The sequence below is a fragment of the Pollicipes pollicipes genome, unplaced genomic scaffold, assembly GCF_011947565.3.
Source record: "Pollicipes pollicipes isolate AB1234 unplaced genomic scaffold, Ppol_2.1 Scaffold_1600;HRSCAF=1878_pilon_pilon_pilon, whole genome shotgun sequence".
Taxonomy (NCBI): domain Eukaryota; kingdom Metazoa; phylum Arthropoda; class Thecostraca; order Pollicipedomorpha; family Pollicipedidae; genus Pollicipes; species Pollicipes pollicipes.
This window is the reverse complement of record NW_023595962.1, coordinates 21,652,100-21,674,706: the sequence shown is the minus strand read 5'-3', so window position 1 is coordinate 21,674,706 and position 22,607 is coordinate 21,652,100. Positions and strand designations below refer to the sequence as shown.

The following is a 22,607-nucleotide window of genomic DNA, read 5'->3' as shown; positions in this document are numbered from 1 at the left end:
GGAGGTTGGACCGGCAGTTGGGACGGACAGTGTTATTCAGTCGAGCCGACGCGATGGAGGAGCACATCCGTCGCACAAGAAAACACCTTCGAGCGTGATTGGAAAGCTTCTTTTGTTGTGAAACATAAAAAACATACAGGGGTGGAACTTAATATCTCCTGGGGGATGGTGGGGGGAGGGACATGGCCCTCAAGGTTAAACTGGATCCCCCCAACATTGGACTGGGTTTCTGGAATATCAGACTGAGCTTCCACAACGTTGAACTTAGCCCCCATACCCTCTCATTTCTTTACAAAATGGATAATTCAAAATGTTGTAAAAAAAATCGCAGCATAGATATACGTTTCAAATCATTTTCACATTGGAGCATGTCCAGACGCCATGAAAAAATCGAATTACCGAACTATTGTTCAAAAGGCTGCTGTACTGTGCTGTTGAAATGAGACAAGAACGCCGCATTTTAGACAGCTGTGAATGAATGCCAAATTTAAAAGCGTCTTTGAAATCGGCCTTGTGCTGATTAGGTCTCTGATCAAGCCGTGGATGCCCACAAACAGTGCAAGCGACAAAAACGTTCCACAATTTTTGTTGGGCATGTCGCTAGGGGCAAGTTCAAGATTTCATCAAAGGAGGTGTCGCGTTTCACTGCGGTACTCCCCCCCCCCCCCCGGATCCAGGTGCCCCGCCCTCTCAAAACTCCCCCTATTTCTGCCACATCTAGAGAGCAAGAATACCGATGGCCGCAGTTTCCATCAAACCGAGCGGCGGGCTGGCGGGCGCTTGGGGCGCGGGAGCAAGCGTGAAATGTTGCTTCCGAAAAGTGAGACACACGCCCGGACTATCTCCTAAATGTACGAGTCGACGTTCTCAAGCGTTTAAAGGAATTCCTTTCAAAAATGTTAACGTTTTTGTTCGCTCGCTGGCCACCGTCTGGTGTAAGCCGCGGGCCGACATCACGTGGCCTGCGGAGACTGTAATGCCGGACGCCGGGGTTTTTCTTTCATTTTCTTTGAAGATTTGCGAGCGCGTATTGTCAAAACCATTTTGCCATCTACTCGATAACGTGGATTGACGATGCCGATACAAATTCATGACTCCATTTTGTTCTAAGATTTACATTCACTATGCTCTACGTTCACAAATCTCTGTACCTATAACCCGGAAAATTCCAGCACATCATCTGGATGTCATCAGCTCAGGAAAAATGCAATCATTGTAAGATGAATGCTGAGGACGGTTTATTCTATGCAATCGTTTGAGCCTGTTACCTTTAATTTATTTATTTTAAAATGAAAATATCTTCATTTCCGCTGGTTGCATCTGGCTCTCGTTTCAGTTAAAGATAATTATTAAAGCATAACGAAGAAAATCGTGCCCGTCGAAATCAAGTGAGCCATATCCGGTGTTTTGTTTCGACGGGGCACTTCGTCATCCCTGTGTCTCTTTCCCACCCGACCAAGACTGGCTGAGCCCCGTGTGTGCGTGGGGGGGGGGGGGGGGATCATTGAGCATCGAGCACGCGTGCATGAGTATAATCAAATCGTCGCTGAAGTGCCAGTTTGAAGGGAATGTTCGACATTGGAAGATACCGAAACATGCATCAGGTTTGATGAAATAAGGGCACTTATAACTATTGGTATAGCTTTAAGTGGATAAGACTGCTTTGGATAACACATTTTTCTGCTTTGTGAATATGCTCCCCTATACGCCATTGTTAGATGACGTCATCTTACCTTGCACAGCATTGATTAAGACCCAATTGATGGCAGCTATATTTGGAAATTGTGCTCACAAGCGCCAGATATGAGCACCACGGCAATTATATTTTGCTTAGTCTCGATCGCTGCATGACCTATGGAATGGCAAGATTTGCTTGACGTTATTATGACGTACAGATGCTTGGATGACCTTGAAAGTCTCCCGAATTAGTCTTCACATCTTCATTGGCATGTAGCTCAGAAACTAGAGGGGTTTAGATCTTAACCTGCATCAGGTTGGGGGTCCCAGACAACTGCGCTCGGCCGGGGAGGGGGGGGGGGGAGAGAAAGATTACTTCCCCCTGAGATCACGAGCTTCCGAACGCCTCATGAGGACAGCAAAGATGCCGTTTTGAAGGTCCCGTCAAATAATTAAGACTATGCAGCCAATTTTTAACCTTAGGTCAAATATCAGGTCTCTAGAAGTCACGAAAGAACAAAAACGATCGTTCCGAGTGACGTAGTGCGGGGTCGGGGCCCGAGAGAGGCAACCGTGTATAAGGTCCCTGCGTGACCAGCGAGGTCAGGTAAGGCTGAGCGTTACGCTCGAGCGTGCGCCTCGAGCCCAGGTGCAGCTCGAGCTGCCACCAGCGCTGCCGTAACGCGTCTCAAAACAGCATTGCTTGCGTTCAAGATCGCTTTTGAGTGGGCACCTGAGGCGGAGGCGCGTTACATAACTGCGCAACGTGTGACGCAAGATTACGCCGATCACCACCAGCCGTCGCCGCACACGTACTACGCAATCAGCACCAGCGCGGATCCGTCGCCACTGACTGCTGGCTTCCGGGTAGCTGGGGGGCTCCGCCTGATCCCATACAAGAGAGGCTCGGTGATTGTCCACTCATATTCTGCACGAAAAAATACACCAGATGCTCACCATACAAAGCCACCACAAGTGGACTGAACCAGTGCAGAACATGGATTAAAATCGCGAGAACATGGCGGCTCCGTTGTGTCTTAAACAACTGCTCAGCGGCACTCCCGTGGCCGGGCGCGACGCCTGCGGGTTCTCAACGCGTATGACATGTCCGGCACGTAGGGCCTGCGGGTTCTCAACGTGTATGACATGTCCGGCACGTAGGGCCTGCGGGTTCTCAACGCGTATGACATGTTCGGCACGTAGGGCCTGCGGGTTCTCAACGTGTATGACATGTCCGGCACGTGGGGCCTGCGGGTTCTCAACGCTTATGACATGTCCGGCACGTAGGGCCTGCGGGTTCTCAACGCGTATGACATGTTCGGCACGTAGGCACACAGTCGCCGCGCCAACGCGAGCGGCGCGGCACACGAGTCAGGTCGGGTCGGGTCGGGTCAGGTCGGACTGCGTCGGGTCGGGTCCGTGCCGAGGGCGGTCCGCCGCCGCCAGGTTCGGCCAGGTCGACCGACCTTGTCCGAAAGCTGCGCCGGACGGCGGTGTCACAAGGTCCGGACTCACACAAGGTGTACCTCGTCAGGTCATCTCACTACAAGGTCACCTCACCAAAACGTCCCTGTCCACAATGTCGCCCGTCACAAGACCCGGTCTCGCCACAAGGTCCAATCCCGCCACAAGGTCACCTGGTCAAAAGGTCAGACCCCGCCAAGTAATCCGGCCCGCCACAAGGTCACCTCGCCACATGGTCCGGCCCGCCACAAGGTCCGGCCCGCCACAAGGTCCGATCCCGCCACAAGGTCCCGCCCGCCACAAGGTCCGATCGCGCCACAAGCCGTCGCGCCGGCGGTCGGCCCTGTCTTCTTTGTACTCTGGCGCCCCACGCCGGCGTCGTCACAGGTGGGTTGTCTCCTTGCCACTGTCTGCCAACAAGGACGAACAGCACACGGTTACCGGTGGGGACGGAGCCGGCTGGATGGCATAATCACACGCGTGACGTCACTGGTGCTGGCAGAATCACACGCGTGACGCCACTGGTGCTGGCAGAATCACACGCGTGACGTCACCGGTAGTCAGGTCGGCCGACATCCGTGCCGTGGTCGCTGCATGCCGGCGGCGGCGGGGCTCGAGAACGCAGGGACCTCGCGTCACTGTAGGGCGCGTCAGCTGCTACGGCCGTTCACGGACGGAAAGGATTCTGACAATGTGAAGCGTGACGTGCCGACACCAAACGACGTCCCTGACATAGGTCCGCGGCGGCGTGCGTGGCAAGCGCTGGGAAGCATGCGTCCTGCCTGGTCTGCTCGACTACCCGCCACCGGTCACGCTCAGGCAGGGACCGCAGGCACGTCGCAACACGCACGAGGCCGAGACCAGACGGAGAATGGACCTCATGCACGCTCAGCAGGCACGCCGTCCACAGCTAGAGAGGGCGTGACACCACGGTCGAACAGTACAGCGGAGAAAGGCAACATCGCGTCGTCATCCCACTTACGCCAGCTGCGAGCGGATAGCTTCTCCAGTCCTGACGAACTCACCAGTGGTGACCGAAGGCAAGCATGGCTACCCGTCCCGCAGCCGGTCCTCCCGTCCCTGCACCCGTCCTCCCGTTCCTCTACTCTATTTCCCCGTCCCTGCACCCTATCCTCCCGTTCCTCTACTCTATTTCCCCGTCCCTGCACCCTGTCCTCCCGTTTTCGCAGCCTGTCCTCCCGTCCCTGCACCCTGTCCTCCCGTTCCTCTACTCTATTTCCCCGTCCCTGCACCCTGTCCTCCCGTTCCTCTACTCTATTTCCCCGTCCCTGCACCCTGTCCTCCCGTTTTCGCAGCCTGTGTTCCCGTCCCTGCGCCCCGTCCTCCCGTGGCCACACCCCGTCCGCCCGTCCCTACACTCCATCTGCCCGTCTCTACACCCTGTCCTCCCGTCTTCACAGCCTGTCCGCCCGTCCCTCCGGTCGGCCCGCCGCGCGGGCGACGCCACAGCTCACTCACACAGGTGCGTTCGCGGCTAACTGGGCGAGCCGGGCGAGCCGGGCGGCCGGTCGACCGTGCCGGCGGACGGCCGCCGCCAGGTCACCCGGCCGGCGGCGGGCCGCGGCGCCGCCGGGGGCCGCGGCGCTGCCGGCACAGGCGCGCCGGCGTCAGCGGCCGGCGTCGCAGCGCGAGCATGCAGCGCGGCGTCACATGCACGAGCGTCAGGCGGCGGCCGGCGCGCCACATGCCACCCCACCCGCCACCAGACGGCGCGCCACGGCCGGTCGGGCAGCGCGCGGCCGGCCGCGGCGTGTCAGCACGGCCGAGAGTGGCGCAGGATCGGCTGAGGGAGGACGGGGTCGGCCGGCTCCAGTCTGGCTGCTCAGACTGCGACATGGTCAGTCTGGCTGCTCAGACTGCGACAGGGCAGGACAAGTCAAAACACGACTGGTCGAGTCACACTGTGCTGCTACATGAGTTTTCACGACGTGCCCGTCCTCTGTGGCTCTACGGCATGATCATACGTTGCGCTCATTACGCTACGGGCGACGAAACACCAGGCCGGCGGCCAGAATCGAACCCACGACCGTCCGCACACGTTCGTATGTGGCGCTCAGCCAACTGAGCTGCGGCGCCCAATCACATGGGTTCACATCACACCAACGTGGGTTGGGACAGGGCACGTCAACTCAGGACGAGATCATCTCTGGTCAAACTGGGCGCGGCTGGGTCACGCCGGGGTAGCGTGGGACAGCCAGCACAACACAGACCAGCTCTGATCAGCCCAGGTCAGGTCAGGTCAGGTCAGGTCAGATCAGTTAAGGCCAGGTCAGGTCAGTTCAGGTCAGGCCAGGTCAGGTCAGGTCGGACGGTGGGATGCGGTGCGTGCTCTCACCGGGGTACTCCTCCTCGTCGTCGTCCTCGCTGTCCGAGTCCGAGCCACTGGCGTGTGGCAGCCGTGGCGTCACGTGGCCGCGCTGCCGCACCAGGCTCAGGTGCATCTGCCGGTCACGTGACGGGCCAGCCGTTCTCAAACGCACGCGGCCAGCGCTTCAACTGACGTTCACCTGATGCGCTCAAGTGACGCTCCAAGTCAAACTCACAAACTCACGTGACAGTCCAAATCAAACTCACACACTGACGTGGCAAACCGAAACGAACTCGCACACTCATGCGACACTCGAATGCCAACTCCCGCAGTCACGTGACACTTACCTTACACCGACGGACTTTATGTGCCGATGAACCACAAACTCACATTACTCAGCACACTACAGTATTTACGCACTTAAACACCACCCAATTTTTCAACAAAACGCTGTTATGCGTATGCTAGCCTTCCAGCTTGCATTGGATTCAAACTGTTTCCTCTACCACCAAGGCACGCCACAAATGCCAATCGAGGCTCAACACAGCTGCCTACCCAGGCAAGCCACAGCTGCCTATCGAGACAAACCTCAGCTGCCTATCGAGACAAACCCCAGCTGCCTATCGCGCCACGCCGCGTCGCCGCCCGCACCAAGCCAGCTGGCGGGTCAGGCCCGAACCTTGAACGAGTCGGGCAGGCGGGAGTCCTTGCAGCCCTTGTCCAGCTCGTACTTGGCCAGCGTCAGCGTGATCCGGTTACTGACGCCCGGCAAGACGTGGGCGTCGCTGCAGGAGCTGCGGAGGAGGCGGCGGCGTGCGTCAGAGCCGGGCCGTGCCGGGTGTAGGGGGCCAGGCGGGGCGAGGGCCGGGCCGTCATGGGCCAATCTTTCCTGGGCTACGAAAGGTCACCACGAAACTCTGCACTGCTGCGTGGAAGGAGCGCACTTCAGGAAAGCTTCGCACACCAGTTTCAGCACGTTCTCACGTCTGGGACTGAATAGCAAGCCGTGAGCCGGCAGCGCGCCTCGCCAGCACCGGCGTCGGTGCGACGTTCGCAGGGAGCCGGGAGGGGCGCTGGCCGCTGTGTCTCCGCCGGCGGGTGCAGCTGGCGTCGCCGCAGGCTGACCGACCTCCGGCGAGGTCAGCCACGTCAGCCGATGCACGGCAAGCACGCACGAGTGGGGGCGAAGGGCCTCGGGTGGCCGTTGTGAGGGACGAGTGGAGAGGGGATGGGGGGGGGGGGGTGATTCTGCATTCTCGACGCAGCCGGCCTGGTGAAAACCGTCGCGAAACGAAACAAAAAATTGCCGAAACGACCCTAGAGCGTCTTCTCCCATCGCCCGCATGTTCAGTTACCGCAGTCCGGTGTGGATAGCGAAACGCGCGGCAGGTGGTGGAGCGCGGCTTCTAACATGGGTTCAGGTCGCATCTCCGTGTGTGCGAGCTTCTCTACGTGAACGCAATGCTACAAATAAGACTCCTTCGGCACGCCTCTCCACAGCAAAGTAGCACTACAAGTATGACAACATTCTGGCAAGGGGGATGTCCGTAACACGCAGTTTTTTAAAATCGAAACCCATCACAGACATATCGTAGCTCAATTGAAAACTGATGACTGAATCAAACGGCAAAGTGGCACACGACTTCTAAACACCAGCAGCGTTCCCGTGGTGCGTGCAGGCCATCGCGCCACGTGACCTCAGACCCGCGCGGCGGCCACGTCACATGACCCCAGTGACCTCGCAGCGCGCGTCCACCTGGGCCCAGTTCTTCACTGACTTACGACCCAAGCTCCGCTCATTCAGGTGGCAGCCCGTGACGTCTCAGTCGCACGCCAATAAAGAATGCCTTTAGTTCCAAATATGGGCACCAGCAGAGCCGGCTCATTAGATTTGAAACTTCCTCAATTTCATAGCTTTGGAATTTTAAGAAAAACTCAAAAAATTGCACTCCAATTGGTACTTGTTCTCGAAACTGTTAACATGCACAGAAACACACTGAAAACACGCACAGAAACACTTCAAGCCCGTGAAGACATCTGGCGCGCAGGAATGGCACAGCTGCACATTATTTGAATGAGCAGTCAGTGGCTAGTTTTGTGGCCAGACATCCTTGTCGATCACACTACCCACATGAGATCGAGACCTGCCCATTGGCCGGGCATACAATACCGTCAACAATGCACCGACTGTTGATCGGCGTTGCCTTGGCAACAGCGACGGCTTACTTGTAAACAAGCACACCTCGCCTCTCGGCGGAGTAGGGAATGGGCCTGGGCCGTGACACCACAATAAAAGTATGGGCTTACCGGGCTAACCCCAGTGGGAAATGGGCTTGGGCCGTGACACCACATGAAAAGTATGGGCTTACCGGGCTTACCCCAAAGTGGGGAATGAACTTGGGCCGTGACACCACAAGAAAAATATGGGCTCACCGGGCTTACCCCAAAGTGGGGAATGGGTTTCTTTAAAGCAAGTCATAGCAATACCTGGCAACGGTCGACGCGCCGCTGGCGGTCGTGCACTTCAAGCGAACGAACAGGTCTCGATTGCATGTTTATAGTGTAATCGACAATGCTGTTTTTCCACAAAATTTGCCAATAACTGTTCCATCGCATTATACTCAACCGCACCATTCATGCGTACTGTACGTTTCCGTGGGGCTGCATTAGCTGACTCCACTTGTTACCCACATTTGTAATTTTGCCCGCATTTGGAATCAAAGGCGTTCTTCACTGGCGCGTATCTGTGACGCCACAGGATGCTACCGGAGCGGGAGGAGCTTCTGCTGTCCTACCGCGAATTGCTGGGCCCAGGCGCCGCGACAGCGGCGTGTGCGGCGTCGCTGGAGCCACCTGGCGGCCGCCGCCGGAGTCCTGGCCGGCCGGTGCGAGGGCGCACTGTGAGGCAGTGGGCCGGACACGTGCGATGACGTCCCTGCACCCGCGCAAGACTCGTTGTGATGTCCCTTCACCCGCGCAAGACTCGGTGTGATGTCCCTGCACCCACGCAGAACTCGGTGTGATGTCCCTGCACCCGTGCAAAACTCGGGCGTTATGTCCCTGCACCAGTGCAGGACTCCGTGTAATGTCCCTGCACCCGTGCAAAACTCGCTGTGATGTCCCTGCACCCGCGCAGAACTCGGGTGTGATGTCCCTGCGCAGGTAAGGCACTTTGCAATGTTGTCCCTGCATGGTGCATGCGGCCACGTCAAGTCCGTGACGTGTTGTAGAACCCATGCCACAGAAAAACGATTACGCGTGCCACAAAACTATAACCCTCATAACGATCGTGACCGTGCCTCGATAGATCAACAAATCATGACCTAAAAAACAGTTTTTCAATTAAAACGGATCAGGTCAGGTCAGGTCAGGTCAGGTCAGATCAGATCAGGTCAGATCAGATCAGACCAGACCAGACCAGACCGATTAGATTGGATCGTATCAAAGCCCACGGCAGCAGCGCCTGTGTTGTGTGAGCCCAGACCCCACCATCCAGTCGTCCAGTCCCCGACCAGCGGCAGAGTGCGATGCCGAACATTTAACGTGCCGCAGTGCTCGGCTCAGCAGCCGCTGACGCCAGCCGCTGACACCAGCCGCTGACATCAGCCGCAGGCCATCCCAGCCAGGCGCAAGCAGTCGGCGCCGAAGCGGCCCGAACCCGCCTGACCCATCACGGGGAGGCTGGGCGGTAAGCGCTCTTACTGACTGGATTGTGCTAGTGGGGGGGGGGGGGGGGGGCGACGCATTGCAAGGGGTACAACGCTTTGCGACTTTGTGGTCTGTCTGCGGCGAGAAGGTTGCGAACTCAAAATGGAAGTGTAATGAATAATGTGGCGCGTAATGACATACGCGTTTCGAAGGCCACCAAAAGGGAAGAACTGCCTTGTCACCACCATAGGTTGCACCGCGTTGTGATGATAAATAAAGCAGATGCGTTAACCACTACAGTACCGGCACCCAGCGAACTCATTACTGCACCGCAATAGGGAATCGTGACGGAACGGAACGTGTTCAAAGTTCTTATCTTGTATCAACGACCTTCAATATACCAGGATGTTCTGGCTAAACAACGTTGTAATGATAAGTAACGATTACACTGACGGCGCTCAATTAAATATGGTTGCTGCCACCGTCAACCTGGTGTGTGCCGTCAATGTTCTGTCGACCGTCAATCGTCTATCAGCATCACAACGTCCTTATCCAGCGCAGAAACCATTGTAGCTGACGCGCCCTATAAACCCACCAACTAAACCAGCGCCTTTAACCAGTGTCCCCTGGCACATGGAAGGTCGTTCCCTGAACATAAAAACGTGTGACACACAATGCCGAAAACCACGAGCTGCGGGCCTTTCTTACGTCGACAAGGGAAAATGCCAAACTCAACAGAGCATGCACGGCTGTCCTCACATTGAGCCGAGAACAGGCCGGTTGCCCTAGCCCGTCGCACGCCTCTCCAACCCAGTCCCTCCCCACCAGCGACGGCTGCACTCGTGCCAGTGTTCCGTGCCAGTGTCCCTGCATCCGTGTCGTGCTGGCAGCGTGGCTTGTGGGGCCACAGTGCAGCGGTGATAAAAGCGCGTGTCCCGGCCGACACCCCAGCGTCACTTACTGATGCCGAGACTTGAGCTGGGGACGCCTGCAAAACGGTAAATGACTGCTGAAACTCCGCGAGACCAGGCAGGCCAGCGGTGATGCCAGGCTTCAACTAGAAAAATACTGCTGAAACTCCGCGAGACCAGACAGGCCGGCGCCGTACGACAGGCGTCGGCTAGAGAATTATCGCCTAACTCCGCCAGACGGCTCGACGTGTATGTAAAGCATCGACAGGAAAAACAGGGTTGGCCCATTGTGCGGCAATGACGCGCGCATGACTTACCTGGCAACATCGTGCGCCCGACGACCGGGCCGATGGGGCAGCGGCGCGTCCGGGCTGCGACTTACCCCGTCGACAAGGTGACATGAAGGCGGCATCGGCACCAGCCGCGGCACGCCTGCAACTCATCCGCGCGCACGCACGCACACACGCACCAAACAACGGTGCGGCAGCGCCGGCGCGGCCGCGGGCTCACCTGGCGATGGGGTACGCCTGGCCGGGCCCGTTCTCGTCCTCCGGACAGCTGGAGGCCCGCGCCATTCGCTCCGTCCGCTCCGTCCGCGCCACCTCCGCCGCCGGCCCGGCCACGAAGAACGTGTTCAGCCACAGCCAGCACAGCTTCTCCTTCGGCTTCAGCTTGTTCTTGGGCTTGCAGAGCAGCTCCAGCTTGAAGTCGCCGCACAAGTGCAGGTCTCCGTTGACGGGGATGCGGAGGCACGTGTCGCCGGCCCGTCGCGCCGGCTCCACCGGCCGCGAGCTCATCAGCTTGTGCTCCTTCTGCTTGCGCGCCTCCGAGTCGAGCAGCGGCAGCGACGGCACCGGCCGCGCGTCGCCGTTGGACGCGTCCGGCGTCGGACCGCGCGTCTTCACCGAGAAGTGCACGCCTGAGGACGGCGGACACGGGTCAGCGGCTGGTGCGGCAGGGCAGAGCCGGTGACCGCAGGGCGGGCGACGGCAGCGCGGATGACGGCAGGGCAGGGTGGGTGACGATAGGGCAGCGCGGGTGACGGCAGGGCAGGGCGGATGGCGGTAGGGCAGCCAGGGCGGGCGACGGCAGGGCAGGGCGACGGCAGGGCAGAGTGGGTGACAGCAGGTCAAGGACGGCAGGCGTTTTGCCCCAACCATCCGTTGGTAAGTAATTCAGGGATATAACATGTCAATGAAATACGCATTTAGTGATAAACATGGTCATCATCAATGACGGATAGTCCATTGCCTTTTCAATGAGGTTTCATGCGGTCTTGACCCAAGTTGACCTCCGAATAGTGCATTATTACTAAAGGTCGAGAAGTGCCGGCCCGTCGCGCACGGCTCGCCTCGCTGCGTTACAGCTGACGCGGCAGCGGGATCGGCCGCGCGAGGTCGCCACAGGTCCTGCCAGGTCACGGGACCGTCCCACCACATGGGCTAGCTCCGGCTACATCTCCGGACCCGCCCGCTCCCAGTCCCGCCCCATCACACGGCCGTCAGGCGGCGGCGCACGCACCGCCGCCTGCCGGCCGGCCGGCGCCACTCACTGGAGACGATGTTCTCCAGCGCCCGCTCGGGCTCCAGCGTGATGGCCTGCAGGAAGAGGTTTGTGGGCCGGTACGCCGGCCGCTCCATGCCCATCAGCCGGTGGAAGTACTCGACGTAGCGCCGCTGGCTGGGGATCGTCACGCCCTGCCAACAGAGCACCGGGCGCGTCACAGGTCGCGTCACGTCACCCTCGTGCGCCGGGAAGGCCGCAGATCGCTCGCACGAGGGTGACGCTGACACAGAGGCGAGCTACCCAGCGCTCTACGGCCCCAGCCTGCGCGCATGATAGATGCATCAAGAAACGGGACAAACGTATCCGTGAGAGTATCCAAACGCGGACGTGCACACGCCGGCCGGATGCACAAGATCACGGCACGTGTTGACGTGCACGATTACCAGCAGGCTGGGTTCTTTCGATCTGAGAAAACTGCTGTGGGATAGAAGGCGCCGGCCGTGGCGGGGTGGCAGCAGGGCAGTGCTGGGGTGGCAGCGGGGCAGTGCTGGGTTGGCAGCAGGGCAGTGCTGGGTTAACAGCAGGGCAGTGCTGGGGTGGCAGCAGGGCAGTGCTGGGGTGGCAGCAGGGGTGTCATGGCTGGGGTGGCAGCGGGGCAGCGCTGGGGTGGCAGCAGGGCAGTGCTGGGATGGCAGTGGGGCAGTGCTGGGGTGGCAGCAGGGCAGTGGCAGCGGGGCAGCGCTGGGGTGGCAGCAGGGCAGTGCTGGGATGGCAGTGGGGCAGTGCTGGGGTGGCAGCAGGGCAGTGGCAGCGGGGCAGCGCTGGGGTGGCAACAGGGCAGTGCTGGGGTGGCAGTAGAGGCAGTGCTGGGGCAGCAGCAGGGCAGTGCTGGGGTGGCCATGGGGGTAGTACTGGGGTGGCCATGGGGGCAGTACCGGGGTGGCAATGAGGGGAGTGCTGGAGTCGCATCGGGCCGGCGTCGGCGCCGCGCCCTGCCCCGCGCACAAGCCCCTCGTGGTGGCGTGTGCGGTGGTCGGGCGGCCCCCCAGCCGGCGCGGCCTTCGCACCGACTCGAGACGAGATGACGGCGGCAGCACGACCCCCAGTGGCTTGATGTCGCATGGCAACAGCATGAAGCAACGAAGGCGCATAGGACTGCAGTGATGGGAATAAGGGGGTCACTTCGCAGGGGAGGGCTGTGCGCCACACGGGACCACGCGCAGTCGCCGCCCCAGGCGGCCGCGACAGCCTACCTTGCCGTCTTTGGTGCGCTGGTCGCCGTAGTAGGCGAGGACCTCGGCCGGCGTAGCGAACTGCCCGGAGTACAGCAGGTAACAGCAGATCATCACTCCAGTCCGACCCTGGCAACAGCAGGTAACAGCAGATCATCACTCCAGTCCGACCCTGGCAACAGCATGTAACAGCAGACCATCACTCCAGTCCGACCCTGGCAACAGCAGGTAACAGCAGATCATCACTCCAGTCCGACCCTGGCAACAGCAGGTGACAGCAGATCATCACTCCAGTCCGACCCTGGCAACAGCAGGTAACAGCAGATCATCACTCCAGTCCGACCCTGGCAACAGCAGGTAACAGCAGATCATCAGCAGATCATCACTCCAGTCCGACCCTGGCAACAGCAGGTAACAGCAGATCATCACTCCAGTCCGACCCTGGCAACAGCAGGTAACAGCAGACCGTCACTTGTCAGGTCCTGGCCAAAACCACACATCAGCAATTAATAATCAATACGTTATCTACCCGCCTATGTAGCCAATATGGTGATCGGTTCAACAGCTGTTCTTTTTTCGCGCGGGGGCGCTGATTGTCGAGAAAGGCGACACATTCCCCACATGCAATGTTTTTGACTAGAGTGTGAGCAACTGAGAGAAAGCGGCGTCCGTTGCACAGCCTGCTCTCCACTACGGCATCGCAATGCCACCCCACATATAGCAGGGGCACATCCTCCCTGATCAGCAGGACCGGAATAATAAAAACGAAAGGAGCGCGTCCTCCCTTGCGACACACCACCGGCGCATCTTCACCAAAACCAAAACCCTGACCCGACTAGACCGCATCGACCGACCAGACCTAACAGAGCGTCCCAACCGTTTCGAATCAGCCCCCTTGTCCAATCCTCCCCCCCCCCCCCCACAAGCACCAATACTGCCACGTCACCAAAATAACGAAAGCACCACCCGCATCGAGAAAGCCGGCACCGAGACCCAGACCAGCGACCAGACCCCCCCCCCCCCCTCCGTCCGCCGCCGCCATCGGTACCTTGCCGGCCTTGCAGTGAATGGCGACCACGTTGTCGGGGTGCGCGCACAGCCACTCGTGCACCTTGCGACAGAACGGCGCGATCTGCTCTATGCGGGGCGGCTTGTGGTCCTCGAACGGCTCCCATTCGACGCGGCCCTCGAACATGGCCGAGTCGTACTGTCGCTCTCGGCACCTGGTGGCAAGGCAGGTGACGTCACGCGTGGGCTCCCACTCGACGCGGCCCTCGAACATGGCCGAGTCGTTCTGTCGCTCTCGGCACCTGGTGGCGAGACAGGTGACGTCACGCGTGGACTCGTGACGTCAGTCCGTCGGCCCGGCCACCGAGCACGGCCCAGTCAGATTGACACTTGCAGCGCCTGGCGGAGACAAGTGACGTCATACAAACAGGTGACATCATGCAGACACACGTGACGTCAGAGAGCCGGCACGGCAGACGAAAACAACCCAGTTGCATTCACGCTCCAGCAGTCGGCAGACAGACAGATGACACCCGCGGAAGAGACCCCTCAGTCCGCTCAGTCGTGAGCTACGGCTTCCCACGCCTGCCGGCCGCCACTGACGTCACGCAGAGACATGTGACGTCACGCACCCTATGCAGTGCGCAAACACGGTCCAGTCATGAGAACGCTTCCATCAGCTAGCGAGGACCGGTGACGTGATGTACCACATCGCCGCGGCACCGTGCCAATAATATCGTCATGACGTTTCTCACAACGCGCAATATCAACTGTTGGGGTCACTAGAGCCCAGTTTCTCATCGACCTACGACACAAGCTTGGTGTCGTCACAGATACGCTCCAGTGAAGAACGCCTTTAATTCTAAATACGGGCACAAAAACCAGCCCATTTAACCCAATAGAAACATCTGGCGCGCAGGAATTGCGCAACTCGAATCTGATTCGAATAAATAAGCTTTCATAATTATTGGCGTACTTTTAAATGGACAGGCTGCTCTACACAACACCATCTCTCTACTAAGTAAATATGCTCTTCAATGCGTCATTGTTTGATTGCGTCATCGTACCTTGCACAACATAGATTGAGAGCCAGTTGTCGGCCATTACATCATATATGAGGGACTCGATACTTACGTTATTCTTGGCGCTGATCGTCGTATGACTATAGGAATAGCAGGACTTCAGTGACGTTATCATGGCGCCATAGACGCATGAGCGACTTCGAAAAAGTCTACTCACAATAGTCTGCAAATCTTCGCGAGCATATAGTTCAGAAACCAAAAGGATTTAGGCCTTAAGGACAGGTTTGTGAACTGTAGCGAATGATTTTCAATATGGCTATTCAGTTCAAAGCCCCACACAAATGTGGAACACTCCCTTTAAGTTATTAAAAATATATATATGGCTAGACACCACTGTCGATCCCACGGCCCAGGTCAGGCCAGGCCTCTAATTTACCACGCAGGACCGTCAACAGCGCATCGACCGTTCCTATGCGTTGCTATGGCAACAGGGACGACTTACACGTCATACGGATTGAACGGTGACGCCAAAGGTAAGCAATGGACTTACTCCGAAGTAGGAAATGAGCTTTTTGCCCATGAAGAACGGGTCTGACGTGGGAGGTAGGAAGCGTGTTGCGAGGAACTTCGCCGACAGGTGCCATTGGCGGACAGTTGGGCCGAGGAGGGCTGGAGGGACGGCGTTCGGGTCAGTGGTGGGTACGGCAGCGTGGCACCGGTTGGGGGTGGGGGGGGGGGGGGCGCCGCAATGGGGTCTGGGATGCGGCGAAGTAGGCGCCGTCAGGCCACACACTCCCCGCCTCGCACCGGCGTCACGTCACTGTTGCGCGTCCTGCAGCGGACGGCTGTGACCTAATGGCGCCGGTTGGAGACGGTAGCGGAGGAGCACACGCACCAGGCCCCCCCCCCCCCCCGCTCGAGACGGGGTCTCCGAGCCGAGCGACAATGCCACCGGACACGTCGGCGGCACTCGGGCACGCCTCCGACTGCTGGTGCCATCACAGCCGCGGTATTCGCGGAAGAGTAACGGCGCATCATCGCTTGTTAAAGCTCACCGACGTGCTCCCTAGCGAACGCACACGCTCGCACGACGCGAACTGGTAGCCGTTCAGTTTTGCCGGCCAGAACCGGTTCGCGCGCGCGGGGCCACGCGCCGCAGACATCGCCCCACTGCCTGCGTGCGGAAGACGTCCGCCCACGTGGCGCACGCCTGCAACACGCAGTCGCCGGCCGGCATCCCGCCCGGAGAGGGGAGCCGGCGGCCACCGGTGGCCGGTGGGCGCGTGACGTCACGAATTGGAGGTGGCGTGCTTTCCGCCGTGACTCAGTTTTCGCGGACGTTTGCGCGCGGCCGCGGCGCGCCAGGAAACCGTGACATCCCGTTGCGGTTGGGGCGATAGCCGGGTCGCCACGGCAACACGGCAAGCCCAAGGCGGGCCTCGGGCTCCCTGAAGCGTTGCAAAAGACCGACGGCGTCGGACACGGACGGGATGTCCGACCGACAAGGACAGCCATGGACACGGCTTGCCAGGACACGTCCTTGTCCGGGGCGGGACGCGCGTTGCAGAGAAGTGTGACGAGTGGTCCACTGTCATCATGGGGTGATGTCAAAAGCTATGCTCATGACCAGCCAGGTGACAGGTAGCCAGGTTTGAGGCAACTAATGACCGGACAATCGATCCCAATAGGTCAAATGAATAAGTTGGAGAGACAATGGTCCTGAGAATTTCACGAGCGGAGGTCCGCTCATGTCAAATAAACGCACTAACACGGAAAAACTGCTTAAAAGCGGCAAAGTGTGGGTGTGACCAATGGTGACATACATAAATTTGCTTTGCTTTAAGGTTTGATAACTGCAGCGAAAGTATTACCAACTATCCAGGTATGTCGGGTGGACTTCGGTAGCAACAAATAAGCTTACATCGCCGTGTTATTGTCATGAACCGATCGCCTCGGTTAACGCCACAGCGTCTGACACTCGGGATCGCTTTCGAAAAGGGTGCCAATATTGGTCTATTTCCAACTGATCGCTGGCGCACGTATCGTGCGGGACAGTTCTGAGACCCTTTAACAAACTGCGGTCGGTACATTCGCCTGCGCAGTGCAGATGAGTTCACGTCTCCGTCCGCTGTGGTTAACGAGATCTGAAGCCACTTCTCCAAAACGACCAAAACGAGCGAATCTAGCGCCTCCATAGGAGAGCGCATAGCCATTCAGATACATCGTCACAGGCTTTGTCTTTGCGATTGTCCGCTTTCTCCTTCGTAAGCCTCATTTAGCCTGACATCGCTGCAACGCTGGAGCGTCAACCTCGAGATCTCGGCAAGGTTTCGAGGTTTCGACCCATGCTCTTCACGTTTTTGCAACAACGAAACTCCAACTTCGCGTGCTAATCGAGTGGAGAGGGGGGGGGGGGGGGGGGGGGGTCGCGACGTTGCAAAGTTGCAGGAAAATCCCGCCGGCCCAAACAGCTTGCATGACAATGTCCGGCGATTCACACATCATAACTTTTAAAGAAGGGCGCCTCGCGTTGCTGAGAACTGCATGACTTGAAATCAGTGGCTGGAAAGAGATTACCGTCAGGAAAGGACGAAGGCCGACCTGGGCGCCCAAGCGGGCAATAAGTTTTCAGTTCACATGCAACTCGCCCAACCCGCTCCCTACCTGGTAACAACTGGCTATCTTGCCTTGCGTGTATTCCTCTGGCTCTCTGCATGCGAAATATGATTATGGCTGCAATCAAAAGACCGCCGACGTGGTTTTGCAAGAAATATCATCGCAGCTTATACCGAGTTGTTCTGCACCGTATTCCTTTTCACGGCACGGCCTTTTCCTGTGGTAATGGAAAGCGACCGCAAAAAGTTCATTCACGTCCAGCGTGCGCTAGTTGTCCTCGCCCACCAAGGGCATGAAGAGGCAAGAGCGCAGGCGAAAATCCATTCCAACACTCTTGACAATGTGTGGAAAGATCTTCAACCGACACAGCGTGTTGTCTGAAGACCTTACGTCCCATCGGGGCGTACGAACTAACTCGGCGTTTTGTAACGTATTCCACAACGAAGTGGCACGAAACGAATCTATTCGTCACAAAATGCGGCTTGAAACGCAAAGCGCGGGCCTGAGTTTAGTCAAAATCAATAGGCGAAACAGAGCAAACACGCTGTTGTCTTCCCCTCCCCCCCCCCCCCCCCCCACACACACACCAGCACACCTTCCCTCTCCGGGCGTCGCTGTTCGTCACAGCCCACGCTCCACACCCACCACCACCGCACACACCGCCACCGCCACACACCACCACCACACACCGCCGCCACACACCACCGCCACACACCACACCACCGCCGCCGCGGCCGCTCACACTCACAGGTTGAAGAGCTTGTACCGTCCCGGGTGGCGTTGATTGAGGAACTCCAGCACAGTGCGGGCGTCGTTGCGGTAGAGCTTCTCGATGTCCTGCGCCGGGTAGCCCATGGCGATGATGCGCGGCGTGATGTCTGCGGCGCCGGTCAAGGAGCAGAGCGACGGCGGGGCGGGGGTGCGCGCCGGCATAGTCACGTGGCGGCGCGGCCGGGTGTCGGCCGACGCTCTCGTAGCTTTGGGATTACAAGTTCCATGCTAATGATTTCGCCACAGCGCGGGATGCTTCGATGATTTTAGTACAGTCTTACGTACTAATTTTCGCGGAAGTCATTTTTAGTCGCCAAAGAAAGCCGCCGGCATCAATGGACGGAGAACGACAACACGTTCACCGGTGGCGGTTTGAGAATTTTTGTGTCGCGCTATTGCCACGCCCATAAACGTGGAGGGAAATGAAGAACAAACGGACGGAAACACGGCTAAATTAAGTAACGAACACAAACCGCGCCGGCCGGGACATGCACCACATATATCCTACGGGAAATACCCAACAACACATTAAAATACAAGCTTGCATTCAACCGGGTCTTCTTCGCCTCACAACATATCACGCAGGTGTAAACTGCGTTACAAAGTGACCCCCAGTGCACTTCACCAAACTTACACCCCTGAGCCCGGCAGCGCCGCAGTACGGGCCACGAGCTCACAAGCTCGGCGCACCGAGATAAGGCGACGACCGCACTCTGGGGTCAGCTATCGGCACCCCTTCCGGTGATGTCACCCGTCCCTCTCGTCAGGCGCTCTCCGGCCTCAAAGGATACACGATAGATCGAGGTTGAACTTGCCCTCCTCAAACCTCTTCTTGTTCTTTGACACCATTGTCTTTATCACGTTTGAGGAGGCCATGGTGGCGATGAGCAGGTCAGGCCAGGCCAGGTCAGGTCACGGCAGGTTCGGTGGCGGGTCCACGCTGGCCAGCTGCCAGTGCCGCCCTCAGCCTGTGAGTGAAGCCAGGTTGACTACGGGGCTGGCTTGACTCAGCTCAAGTTACTGAGATTGGACGTACCAAAACTGCCTTGAGCTAAATATGTAGAAAGTTCCACCATTCCCCTCCATGTTCACGCAAAATGTACCTTTGCAGGACGTTTTCTCTCCATATGGCAATACATCTGCAAAGTTGGGCTCTGTGGGAGGGGAGTGCCGCAAGCTGGTAGGTGCTTGCATTGTGTCATCATCTTAGTAAACAGTGTTAGAAACCCAGGGCGCCGCAAAAGTGGCAGTGTTTCAGGCAAGCAGGATGTGATGTGGTTGAAAAAGGCTCATAAACTTAATTCTAGTACACCATTATCATTTTGCATGACTTTTAGTCAGAGGTTTCAACGCTCAACATTGTCATGACCGCAGAGATCGTACCAATATTTGCTAACCAAATAGTGTCAGACATCACAACCACAGGCACCGCATACCAACTGCCCCTAAGCACAGCCTTTGGGGGGTAGGTTTAGGACATATCAGCTGTTATGGGTCATGCAGCCACAGCCTTTTGGGTTTGAATGACAATATGTGCTGGGTTCCATCTGTCTGGATTCCAGAAGTGGGAGCAGGCAGTTTCTGAGATTCCAGTGATTATTGGAGTGTTGGATCCAATAATATTCTAGCCTTTTTTCAAATCTATACTGAACATGAACAAAGACTGCACAACCAGTTCCTTACCTTGCATGCCACACACCTTAGGAAAGTGTGGCATGCATACCTGCATAAAAGCCCATCACATTAAACTACTTTGAATGTGTCACTAGGCCAAAATACCAGTCAGAGAAATACTCAGGTGAGACATAAATAACTAGATGTCATTACATTTCACACAGCAATACAAGTACAAACAGCAGTCCAGTCTGAGAAAAATCAGTATACTGTGCGAGTGACACTGATATGCTGATCTTGGTGCACATGCACCTTGAACTCAGTTCAGGCTAAAATTTACCAAAATTATAACCCATGTTTGTCTTCAAACATATGTTATGGGTATTTTGCATTAACACACCATTACAACATTCTGATGCCATAAAATGGTGGCTCTCCATGTGCTGAAAAAGGGCTGTAAAAATAAACATTCCTCTAAGCATCTCCAACATAGCAGTGAAATCCTGGAAATAATTCAGTACATGTATGCCATACCTCTGAGAGCTCAGACTTGGTGCAAAGTCAACAGCAATTTCAGTGCATGGAGAGCAGTGTCTCAAGGAACTATGATGTACAAGTAGTTTCAAGGAAAGTAGCCTTAAAGAGAATGTTCCACATCTGAAGATGTTAGAGCAGCATCAGATATGATAAAATAAGCTCACTTATAGCTATTGGTACACTTTTAAGTGGAAAAGGATGCTCTAGACAGCACTATTTCTGTGCAAAGTAAATATGCTCCTTAACACTTCATTGTGTGATTACACCATCATAACTTGCACAACACTGACTGGGAGCCAATTGACTACCACTTTATCTGAAAGTTGTGCTCACAAGTACAAGATATGAATGACTCAACAATTATATTTTACTTGGCCTCAACTACCACATGGCCAATATAATCACAGGCTTTGAATGGTATTTTTATGGTATTGTGGTTGCCTGGGTGACCTTCAAAGAGTCCCTCTGAAAGTCTGCACATCTTTGAGGGTGTATAGCTTAGAAACTTGAAGAGTTTAGGTTTCAAGACGGCCAGAGCTGTGAACTGCTCTGGATGGTCATGAAGATGGCCTTTTCAGTTCAGAAATCTGTACAAATGTGGAACACTGCTTTTAAAAGGTCTTCATGCAGAAAAATACATTACAATTCTGATAAATTTTGTGTGACCTGACTTAAGCACCCAAAAAATTGTCCCGAGAAATGAAGGTTTAGCACAAAGTCATGCGGGCATCCATCACACTTTTTCCTGGACTGATAATGAATTGATGGAGACTGCACACCAAACTCTGGCTCACCGAATTTATGGCACACACATGCCAAGAACATTGTGGCAGCATCACCACTACCCTGTTTATGTTTGGCACCTGTATTTTCACAGTTTGGGCAGTAATTAATTCAGTCTGTCAAATTCACCGAAAGCAAGGTATCAAAGCAAAGCGCTTTACAGCACAGGCAGATTTCACCAAATTGAACATAGGTATACGAACATGCAAAACAAACATCGGCCGCGAGAAGCGCTCGCGAATTCTAAAGCGCCTACCTCGGTAGCTACCTACCTCAGCGAACCCTATACACGGTGCAGCAATAGCATGTATCACAATCAGCTCAGACAATGCCAACCTGCTCGTGGCAAGCAGCACATATGGCGCTCCAATAACACGACACTATCTCCTCAGCCATGTAAGGCGCACACCGCCCCGCTCGCAACGCGACCACATACCTAACGTCTTCAGAGCTACGTGCGAACACTATCGGTTGGGAACAAACAAGAACAACGGGGGCACGTACGCTGGCACAGACCGAAAACCTTTTGGTATATGACGCTCTTGTGACGTACAGCGGACCGCTGCTAATGCGAAGGAAGTCATAGTAATTACGTCCCTCAAAATTTTATTGTTTAAATGACGCCTTGAGATATATTTGCAGTTATTTTTTTAGTGAATAGAACGTTTTAGGTGTGCTTTTATGGTACATAAGTGCATAAAATTCTCCAGAGCTTATTTTGCTGACTTTATATGACGTCATTTATTGGAAAAGCTTCAGTTCATTGTCAAGCCACTTTAATGTGTGATTCAAGGATTGAAATTTGGAACGAGCTGATGCTGTGCGACAGCGTGGTAGGCGGCGTGGTTGCATGTGGCGTGAGGGGGTGCTGTTGACCGTGTTGTTAAGACCCATGCATGCACTGCATGCGCCCGCCTTGGCTTGAAATTAGATGGCTGCAGGCCGTATCGAATGTTTTTTTTACATTAGGCGCAAAGTTCCAAGTGGATATTTGGATAGGCAAAAGGTGGCCCGCAGGGCTCAGCTTGTGTGGCAGCTTATACCTATTCACACTTGGGTCTTCTATCTGTAAAGTTAGCTCAATTTGGTATGTCCTTAGTCGGATGAGTGCAAGGGAATATTTTTGTGATACATGCCTGAAATAGTGCCTTGCTAAGCTATGATTTTGTGTTGCTGATGTAACATTTGTACATGTACAACATGCACTGCTTTTATTAGACATTAAGGCTGAAGTATGGAGAGGGCAGGTATGCCACCATTGTGAAGTTTTCGCCTTGGACTGGTAACAAAAAATATATGCAGCTGATCCAGTATTTCCATGTATTTGGAATCTGGGGCCATACTGCCCATGGCAGTTACTTACCTCATCATTGACTATATTGGGCAGTAGCAAGCAGAAGCTGCTTGTACATACTTTTGGCACTTGATGTATGAGGTCAATGGGACCCACCTTTCAGAATATCTGGAGCAGCAATCAAACAAATTCATC

General features: G+C 56.1%; 1 protein-coding gene across 2 annotated transcripts; it reads right to left on the bottom strand.

The window, feature by feature from the left end:
- Window positions 1-2,589: 2,589 nt before the first annotated feature.
- On the bottom strand, window positions 2,590-21,623 carry LOC119091105 (phosphatidylinositol 3,4,5-trisphosphate 3-phosphatase and dual-specificity protein phosphatase PTEN). Of its 2 annotated transcripts, XM_037213802.1 has the most exons (11): window positions 21,391-21,519; window positions 18,976-19,152; window positions 18,162-18,291; window positions 13,816-13,990; window positions 12,789-12,896; window positions 11,582-11,726; window positions 10,540-10,948; window positions 10,080-10,106; window positions 6,150-6,264; window positions 5,498-5,603; window positions 2,590-3,551 (listed from the first exon to the last, which is right to left on the bottom strand). In XM_037213802.1, exons 2-11 carry the CDS (start codon window positions 19,058-19,060, stop codon window positions 3,523-3,525), a joined length of 1,329 nt encoding a protein of 442 aa, XP_037069697.1. In that variant the 5' UTR covers window positions 19,061-19,152; window positions 21,391-21,519; the 3' UTR covers window positions 2,590-3,522. The 2 variants fall into 2 exon arrangements, with proteins under 2 accessions (XP_037069697.1, XP_037069699.1); XM_037213804.1 differs by lacking the exons at window positions 10,080-10,106; window positions 21,391-21,519 and adding an exon at window positions 21,555-21,623.
- Between the last annotated feature and the right edge of the window lie 984 nt (window positions 21,624-22,607).